Below are 10,647 nucleotides of genomic sequence, written 5' to 3' on the forward strand. Positions count from 1 at the left end.
ATTATTTTATTAGTTGGCAACAAGCACAATAAATTGTTCCATTATAAACATACAAAAACCACTTACCTAACCCTCTCATTAAGTAAGTCAGGCACTGTACAAGAATATGTGTTATTTAGTATTTAATGCATACAATTATTTTACATCTTCCTAAGAGTGACATGTCATCAACCATGATTGGCCAAAGATATGTTTATTATTATTATTATTTATTCGGCAAAACAAAGTGTATACAGAGGATTATATAGAAGAACAAATCATACAAAACAAAGGATGAAAATCATTGTGATTCCCATGAGCATTTACAAGTTGCCAGGAATGGGGCAGGCAAACTAAATCACAGAAACCGTGAAGGTCCCCCATTCCGACTTACAGTACTCATGTTTACTGCTATCTGACATTGTTTTTTGCATGGACAACATTTTGCAAACTACTTTGATACAATTTCTCAAAACAACTGACACTGCCTTACTGATCATCTGAAATAAGTCATTTATAAGCTTTTTAATACCAATGTGAATCACTTTGAACTGTTGTTGCTTTTTCAAATACCGGTAAACCAAAAATTGAAATCATGATCATTTTCCATAGCTTTATTTCTCCACATTAAATAAAAACCTTGGAATGTTAGCCAGTTTAGACAAGTAAATAAAACGAGAATTTAAATTTTCAAGAAAACACATATCCAAAAAATAAAGACAAATTCAGTGTTCACACAAATGGCAAAGAGGACATTTGACAATTTACCTGAAGTAATACAAGGAAACTTGACCCCCTCTAATAAAAAATGTACAGTAGTTAAAATAGTATTAAGACAATATACACACAACAGGAAACAAAGTACCATGTACTTGAATTCATATTGAATACCAAACATTATCTGCATATCTTAAAATCTCAAATCTGAAGTTTGAGATCTATCTTGGAAGTTTATCAACATTACTAAAAATGCAGTCTTATTGTAAATAAAACATTCAAAGGTCATGAAGTTTTTCAAACCATTTGAAAGAACATCTCTATCAGGTGCAAAGGTCATGACCTTACAAGACATGTATAGTTCACCATCACCAGGCTGTCTACTCCGTTATACAGAAATATATTGTTCAGTTCAGCATCTCCATTAGGGTCAAGGTCATGACCTTTTATGACCTTATAATGCAGTCCACCATTCCAAGGCTGGTCAACTCTGTTATACAGAAATATATTGTTCAGTTCAGCATCTCCATGAGGGTCAAGGGTCATGACCTTTTATGACCTTATAATGCAGTCCACCATTCCAAGGCTGTCTACTCCATCATAAAGAAAGAAGTTGTCAAGTGGAGCATCTCGACCAGAGGCAGCCTAGGAACACAAAAACAGAATTATCTAAATGCTGTAAAACATTTATTGGTAGTAATCCTATGACAAAAGATTTTTTTAATTAAACATTAATCAACATTCAGTGACATTTCTTACAATTTAGAAATTAAAGGGCAAATAGAACCTTTGTTATATATTGATTTGAATGAAAGAACAGGAATAAGAGAAACAACAGGATGGCGAAAGCTTGAAAGAAATCCGAAAAATAATAAGGAAGTTAGAAAGTTATAATTATTTGTAAGATGAGATCAATGACTCTATGTGCATCTCAAATTGGCAATTATGTCAGTGGATTGTGACTTCCTGTGAGTTGTACACTAAAATATCACCTACCGTATTCAGAACTAGAAGGGCATTATCTCTATCTAATATTGTGTAATACATTATCTAAACCAAGTTTGTTCCCTAGAGCTGTTACCTTGATTATTTCTTGTCCAATGATTCCACCTACAATAGCACATGTTGGTCCTAGTTCTCCTGCACAGTATCTACACAAATCAAACAAATGAAATGTTAGTCCTAGTCCCAATTCAGAATCTACAGAAATTTAGAAAAAGTATTAAGTCTGTCCAACTGTTATTTCACATACAGATAAAGAGAAATATATCTACTTATGAAAAGACTGGATAAATTTTAAAAGCTTACATTCAAGTTATATAGAAATATGCTACTTTTGATTAATAAAGTGAGATTCAGAAACCTTAAATGTACTTATCAGAGTCAATTAAATAATATTGAATAGCCTTTGATTTGGGATACAAGGGTACATCCCATAAGCTGATGATCATTTTCCATGAGTTGGCAAGACAAGTGAAATATTCTCAAATCGAAAACGTCGGAACCCTTGGGTGGTTCCAAGAACAAAAAGCTACTCATTAATATTATTATTAGTTGTATAAAACCTAGTACCTAAATTTTCACTGTAACATCCTAATGTATTCATATCAACTTGCACATGAAATGCACAGCAAAAAACCTGTTTCATCCTTACCCAAGGATTTAAATGCGCATTCTCCCTTTTACAAACCATGAGATATTGAAAAATAACTGCACAGTCATCCAGGTAATTTTTTTTTAACATGAGATATTTTTAAAAAGTTGCTCAAAGCACAATACATTCCACTTTTTATGGTTAGTGCAAAAACCCTTCATACAAATAATAACGTATTCACAATAATATCCCATTCTTACTCAGTGTAATTGGTGTCTATCAGATCATTCTTTAGTCCTAGCTCAGTAAAGACTTCATTATGTAATCTTTGTAGTTCTGTGCTGTCATTCTCTGAGCTTGCTGCTTCAGGCTTTCTACCAAACTGATCATGGAATTTAAAAAGCACTGCAAAATGAAGTGAAGAGAAAGAGAGAGATTCATACTATATTTATTCTACAGGACAAAACATAACAAACTTCCAGAAGCTTCCAATATTGAACAGTGCTACTGATAACGAGAGATTTTACTCAGGGTAGATTGTTTATACAAAACAAGGTAGATTAAACTGTGGAGGTAAATCTTAACTCCAATATTACTTTCTCCCGTAACAAAAGGTTTGGGATTTCATAAATTATTTTTCATTTCATTTGTTGATATTGCACTTCAAAAGAAACGAAAATGGACAGCAGCTTAAAACAATTAGTATTTTTACAAATCATTAAATAGCATAGTATCAAATTGCTAACTATCTTGAACAAAGAATCTAATGGAGAGTTTATGAATTTTTAAAACAGCAAACTCCCCTGAATCTCGATATCTTTGATCAAAGAATGTGAACCAATAACCATTAAAATAGGATGATAATTGTGTAAATATTTCAAAATAACAATGATTGGACTTAAACTTACCTCTAAGAATAAAGAAGACATAAGGAGCCCTTTTGAGTTGTTTTTCTGTCAGACTTGACCAGTCTTTGTCAAAGCATTCCTTTAGTCGGTGAAAGATCATTGTTTTCTTAACAAATACGGTCTCTGTTGGATCAGCCTTAAGTTTCTTGGATTCACTGCCTGTTGCACTGCTTCCTTTTACTTTCTTTGGTTTTTCTCTGCATGGGAAAAAAATAATATTAATTAAGTTATCAGATAGAGAAAAATAAAGCAAAGGGAATTAATTTAAAATAAAAAAAATCAACCATTCACATAATGTTGGATAATAATAATAAATGCAACTTATATAGCGCCAAATCCACTCTGTGGAGTGCTCAAAGCTCATGTATAAATAATTAAGTTTTAAACAGAAGCATTTTTACATGATTTTTAAAGAAATCAGAGGTTGTACACTTTTTGATGTCTTCAGGAAGGCTATTCCATAAGGTAGGACACGGCTCAGCAAGGTATTCCCCGTTGTTTTTCCAAATTTCGGAATCACAAGTATCAAGCAACAATGGTTGATTACTTGCAATTTTTACATTGACATGAACCTTTTACCAGTCTTTTATAAACAATTTTCTTCAAGATTAATGACACTATTCACTACTGACAGGATGATTCGGCTCTTAACATAATTTTAAAACAAAATTGAGAAAAATGGTTTTAATCTTTTTAAATATTAATGTACTTTTTTCTCACTTAGTTAGTCCAACCACTATGGATAATGATGATGCCTTTCTAAATGATCTATCGTTAAAAATATAATATCCTCTGTATCAGTAAATCAAATGTGCTTTGGTAATTTGTAAAAAATATATGACCTAAAGCTGCTCTCTTCTACATAACTATCCATTATACAATTAAACAAATATTTTTAAATTCAAAGTTTAAGATGCAAATCCAAGGAACTACATGACTTTATTATCTGACTTGATCATCATTACTTCCATGAAAAGCACATTTATCCTAATTCTATTCTTATGACTATATTGCATAATATCTTACATTTACTGACTTGATTTAAGAGATAGATCTGCAATTGACTTGAACTGACTTACTCCACAAAACTGTGTTCATTGAGGTCTGTGAATGAGAAGCCATAGAAGCCATATATGTCTCCAGCAAAGAACTTGATATCATTCTCATGACATATCTGATTGACATGCATCATGGTCTGTACACTGGAGGAGGTCACACAAACAATGTCAAACTGCTTGAAGAACTCTGTAGGTTTGTCACAGACATTCCCTTCATCAGATGTGACAACAACATTGGGATTGAGGTTCTGGGCTCTCTGGACTGAAGCTGTGGCTCTCTGATAAAATGTGAAAATGAAAGAATACACAGCAGCTATTACTTAATTGTCAAATGATATACAGGGCAGGCAATTAGTTTAACCAAAGATATGATATATTGGTATGATAATGACTGCAAGTCAAAATTGCCAGATCTTGTATTAACTTGAATTTAGCACATTCTAAAGTTGAAGAGGGTAAAAGTGTTTTTACTTTAACTTACCTTAACATGTCATAAAGACTGGTTGCAAGAGTGAGAGTAAAAATGCTTTTATTTTAAGTGAAGGTATAAAATACTTTTGCTTTAACTTAAATCCTAACGTAAAGGCTGGTTGCATAAGTGAGAGTAAAAATGCTCTCATTTTAAGTGAAGGTATAAAATGTTTTTTGTTTAACTTAACGCAAAGTCTGGGTGTGAAATTGATAAAGACTGAACATGACAACCTACCATTCCACAAATCCTTTGTCAATGAATTGTTAATCTATTCTGAAATGTTGGCAAGCATTTCCCACATCCAGCTTCATAATCCATTGATATCAAATCAATAATGTTTATATTGTCTGGATTACCAACATTAAAAACAGATGGGGAACATAATTATTATATTTAAAATAATAGGACTTGTATTTATTACCAATTTCCAATTCTACGATTTTCATTAACAAACAAAAAAATCTTTTTGTACATAAACAAAGTAATTGAGGCTGAATTGTAATTCATATAAAACAAAATCAAATTAAGTGATAAAGTTAACATCATTAGTCTATCGATATATCTCTTAAAACATGCAGATTAAATTTACATTTTTGCCCAAGTCTTCCCTGGCAGCCAAAAATTGAGAGCTTGCATCATTCCTGGTCACACTGTGTGAGTCCATTAGAGTGATAGACTTGACTCCAACTAGTACAATATTTTTGCAGACCTCAGCGCCTAGACCACCAAGACCTACCAGTAGAAGACTACTAGCTCTCAACCTGTATTCATATTCAAACAAACAGAACATAATTCATAACATGCAAGGAGGATAGAGTGCCCATGCCTGTGCATACGTGGAACTGTGCGTTTCTGATAAAACAAGCCATGCGCACGCAACCAAGAACCAACTAATATTTGTCTTTATGATAGCAATACATTTTTTTTAAAGTAAAAACTAGTGAGAATTGAGAAATGTCTAGTTTTAACACCTTTATTCACTAGCCTCATAATGTAATCTTTCAAGTAAGAAAACCAGAATTGTGTGTAAAATGAATGAGTGCACAGACATGGGAATCTTTGTTTTTGCAATGCCTGTAATGACATTACCACCTTTTCCTGTGAAAATGACATTGTTGTTGCTCAAATTTTGACAACATTTTAGGCAAACTTACTCTCTAGAATATTAGGGATAAGATAAGATGAAATATTAGGGGAATACAATCAATTCTTTTGGGTTAATTTCTATCAAAATATTACATGTGCAGACGTAATTATCTAACAAAATGAAAACTTCATTGAGATGGCCATACTAAAATTACTACTCCTTAATTGTATGTGTAGATCCAGACAGAAATAACCATCTGGTATGGGTCATCCTTTCATAAAACTGGCATTTGTTAACATTCCCCAAAGAGGCGGTCAGAGGAGCCACATGTAATCTCAGCGGAACAACCATCGATATCAGAGACTGAAGCTATCAGTCTTAGCCAGTCTGATGTAGATCTGACTTTGCTATTAAGTTCCAAGTCTAAAACATTACAACAAAATTTAAACTGTCTCGGGAAGATGACAATTTAAATCATTTTGCACATACAATCACTCATAGCAGTATTTCTATCTAGACTAGACTAGGTCTAGACCTATACTTTCAAAAAATTAAGACTAGACCTAACTCTAGTCTAAGTAAAATAAAAGTAAGACTAAAATGACCCCGGAGGGTATAGACTCTACTCAGATTTGGTTTGGACAGGGGTGTGCCACTCAAGCCTCAAAACCTCTAACCATTAATTTTATTAGGGATCACTTTCAGGCATTTTTCTCCCACAATTTTCGGGGTGTTTGCATTGAAAAAAAACAGACCCATTTCTCAGGATTTTTTGTGAAAAAGTGACCCATTACAGCGGCATGTCCTAATGTGTGACTATGGGAAATTGATGTGAAAATCAAGTCAAATAGTCTACAAGTGAATGTGTAATTGGCATTAACCTATTAATTATTCTGATTCTTAAAACTTTCAAACACTGCTGGACAAAAGCCACCAGAATGACAAATAAACAGCAGCAAATCAATTCAATCAATCAATTCAACCAACTTGGAAAAAATACATTGAAAAGCTCAATCAGAGATTGTGGGGGGGGGGGGGGGGTCTCGTCGACTAGATCTTGACCTAATCGGACGCGATCTTCTTCTTCTTCTTCTTAGTTGATCCCTCGGAAGCGGTGCACAAAGAGAAGTTGGCGGGACTGAAGTCTTCTAATAAGGTGAAAATGACATCACAATCAACGTAAATGACGAAATAATTAATACAGAAAATACCTTTTTTGGGCGTCAAGGCCCCATAGACGGATTTGTCTGTCATATAATTCAGCCTCTTCTTCAGTTATTTGTAGTTCAGCCATTCTAAAGCTGTATTTCAGGGTTGAAAGGCAGGATGGGCAGCGGACCAGTGCAGGGCGAACTTTAGATGGCGCTCTTACCTTCGGCTTCACTGCTCGTCGCCAGCGCCGTCGTCTGCTCGTATGACAAGTGTCCCTCTATAGCTCTACAGATGAACACAACTTACAAAAGACATTAGTATGTCCCTTCCCATCAACTGACAACCTGTCGTGTCCACAATATTAGCATCGCATGTTTTTATACAATGCCCACTCACAAAATTCAATTACATTTTAAGCAGTTGCTATGTCAGAAATCCCTAACTAACGCACATGCACTCGCACACATCTGCAAGAATCTTCATCAGTGAAGGAGGCAGATTATTTTGAAGAAGAAGAAGAAGAAGAAGAAGAAGAAGAACACGCATTCTTATAACAACCCTCAATTTAGAATAAAATAAATAATCACGTTGGTTCAAATCCAATAAACTCTCTAAATATTAATTAAGACTTATTGTCTGTATTTCAAAACATACACTCTAAACATGTTCTTCATTATAATATTTGTATAGATGACATGCCCATGAGTTGCAAAATTCTTAGGTGTAATGATTGATTCAAATCTAACTTGGAATCCCAGGTCGAAAATCCCATAGAGACCAATAGAGACCATTAGAAAAATTCTATTGGTCTCTAATGGTGTCTGTTGGAGTCTATTGGTTTCTGTTGGACCTATATAATTGAATCCAATAGAGACCATTCAAACCATCCGAAACCAATATAAACCAATAGCACCCATAGAAACCAAAAGAAATAGAAACCAATAGGACCAATAGAAACCAGTAGGACCAATAGAAACCAATAGGACCAATAGAAACCAATAGGACCAATAGGACCAATAGAAACCAATAGGACCAATAGAAACCAATAAGACCAATAGAAACCAATAGAACCGATAGGACCAATAGGACCAATAGGACCGATAGGACCAATAGAAAACCAATGAGACCAATAGAACCCAATCGGACCAATAGAAACCAATAGGTCCAATAGAAACCAATATAAACCAACAGCTAAATCTATCTCATGCATATTCATGATTACTTTATACGTGTTCACAGAAAATTACATTTATCATAATTTGTTAAGCAACTTATGACAATGTACATCAATTTTGTGATTTTTATTTTCTTTCGGCAACTAATGACCAATAGATTATTTGTTTAATCATGTTACAATTTCATTCACGTTTTAGCAATAGATAATTGATTATAATGATTACTAACCAAGAAACAATTCATGTATGTTTATTAATAGAATAGTACAAGCCTTCAGTTAAAATAAAGGATATACTTAAACTTACTTCAAGTGATCTATGTGATAGAGTTAATGCAATTGAGATTAGAATATACTTTTTTTGGTGGACTGTTGCTAAAATCGATTTTGATTTATCATTATTGATTTACCAATAGAAGCCATTGGACTATTGGTTTCAATAGTGAATTCAGAATTATGGGACCATTAGAAACCCATAGAAAGATCTCTAATGGACCAACAGGAACCAATAGAAAATATCTAATGGACCAACAGAAACCCATCTTAGAAGAAAATATCTAATGGAGCAACAGAAACCCATAGAAGACATGGGTGGATGCTGGTCCAATAGAAGCTTTCTGTTGGTCCATCAGCATTTCTTTCTGTGGGTTTGTGTTGGTCCAATAGATATTTTCTAATGGTTTCTGTGGGTCCATAATTTCACTTTCCCCGTTGAAACCATTAGACACCAATAGCTCTAATGGTTTCTGATGGTCCAATAGGATCGGATCCTAATGGAATTTCGACCTACATACATCTGCATGTTAGTCTCGAGAGGAATAGGCATTTTATATAGATCAAAATACTATCTATCACAAAAGCCACTATTTAGGCTTTACAATTCTTTAATTTTGTCATACATCATCTTAGTGTGGGGGTAATAGTAATAAGATAGTAATAAGTAATAAGATAATAGTAAAAAAAAAAAAAGCACTCCGTCTCACATTCACATTTTTTAGTCCATACTGATCCAATATTTTATAAACTAAGAAACATTAAAAAAGGCTGATATTCAAAGTTTTCAAACTGCAATCTTTATGCATAAATTTTGGATAAATACTTTACCTTTTGCATTTCGAAACATTTTTTTTTACAATAGTGATATACATTCTTATCCTACACGACACTCGTGCGATTTCCATTTAACTTACCCAAAATCATTATGGCCTATATAAATCGATAAGACACCATGATCTGGCTTTTTGGAATGCTTTACCTGACTATAAATATTAAACACTCTGCATCTCTTTATTCATTCAAAGCCTCGATGAAAAAATGTTTAATATCCAAATATTCACAAAGTCATTATAAGGGTCTCAGTAACGATTTTAGTTGTTTGTTTATATAAACTAATTTTAAATGACCAGTTCATGAACAAGGCGAATCGAACATTTACTTCACCTGCACACACCCACTTGCACACACTCGCAATTTTTTTTCTTCTTTAATTTCTGTCCACTTTTTATTTAGATACTTTCTGAACAAAATCTTTATACGTGACACTCTATTCTCCTACATACTCCTCCTATAACAACGTCACGTACCCCTCCCCCCCCCCTTTCCGGCACCTATATTGACTCAAGCATTCATGTTTATGATATAGTTGGCCTCTCATCTGCAATTATCTTGATTCTTTTACTTATACCTCCATATTTTCAAGTTTTCAATTATATATATATATATATATATGCATTTTTATGTGTGTGTATTTCAGTGGTCACTTTTTATGTAAATAAATTATATTATATACTATTTGTTGTTTGAATGTTTCGTATTTGCTTTATCAATAAATGCAGAAACATCTGCTAAAAAAAGAAGAAAAAGGGTTTCAATGGGTTACTATATGAAAACATGATAATGTAATAAGTACAGTACTCCGCGGTGGGTGAGGAACATAATTTGAACTGTCTGTTCATGTTTATCTAGCTGACTGATTTATGACTGGCATGATGATGTCACAGAAGTCATTTGCTTCTGGAGGGTTTTCTTCAGGCCTGTAGCCAAGGGGGGGGGGGGGGGGCACATGCCCCCCAAATTTCCAAGATCATGGTTGAACTTTTTTAGACCCCTCCCCAGGACGTCGATCAATTACATGTATGTCATCAAACTGTGGCTACGGCCCTGATTTTCTTTTCTTTTAGGGATGGATCGAGCTTAATTAGCAGGTAGGATAAAACGGTAATAGAAGAAAATAATAATATGACAAAAACAAATGATGCCAAAAGGTCAAAAGATAAACAGTGTATTACAGATCAACAACAGTCAAGATGCATTTGTAATAAGTCGCAAAGATCATGAAGACTGAAGCCTGAAGAAGAGAGAGAGAGAGGCCGATCGAGAGAGAGAGAGAGAGAGGGAGAGAGGAAGAGAGAGAGGGGGGAGCGGGCCGGCCGGGGGGGGGGGGGGCGGGCGGGGATCCGAGGGAGGGATATGAGAGAGAAAGATTAAGGCCCTGGGATATACGACC

General features: G+C 34.2%; 1 protein-coding gene across 1 annotated transcript; it reads right to left on the reverse strand.

Annotated features, from left to right (window-relative positions):
- LOC590262 (SUMO-activating enzyme subunit 1) lies at window positions 1-7,166 on the reverse strand. Its single transcript, XM_789871.5, has 7 exons — window positions 7,027-7,166; window positions 5,318-5,489; window positions 4,278-4,534; window positions 3,199-3,395; window positions 2,551-2,695; window positions 1,778-1,847; window positions 1-1,341 (listed from the first exon to the last, which is right to left on the reverse strand). The coding sequence occupies exons 1-7, from the start codon at window positions 7,107-7,109 to the stop codon at window positions 1,249-1,251; spliced, it is 1,017 nt and encodes a 338-aa protein (XP_794964.2). The 5' UTR covers window positions 7,110-7,166; the 3' UTR covers window positions 1-1,248.
- Between the last annotated feature and the right edge of the window lie 3,481 nt (window positions 7,167-10,647).

This window comes from Strongylocentrotus purpuratus, unplaced genomic scaffold (assembly GCF_000002235.5).
Source record: "Strongylocentrotus purpuratus isolate Spur 01 unplaced genomic scaffold, Spur_5.0 spur5_scaffold_5, whole genome shotgun sequence".
NCBI lineage: Eukaryota > Metazoa > Echinodermata > Echinoidea > Camarodonta > Strongylocentrotidae > Strongylocentrotus > Strongylocentrotus purpuratus.

Bases quoted from the DNA above. Each gene is read 5' to 3' on its own strand.
- LOC590262 (XM_789871.5), bottom strand. From the start codon at position 7,109: ATGGCTGAACTACAAATAACTGAAGAAGAGGCTGAATTATATGACAGA. The intron at 4,535-5,317 runs GTAAATTTAATC...ACATTTTATCAG, and splicing joins GGGAAGACTTGGGCAAAAAT to AGAGCCACAGCTTCAGTCCA. The intron at 3,396-4,277 runs GTAAGTCAGTTC...TTTCCCATGCAG, and splicing joins AATGAACACAGTTTTGTGGA to AGAAAAACCAAAGAAAGTAA.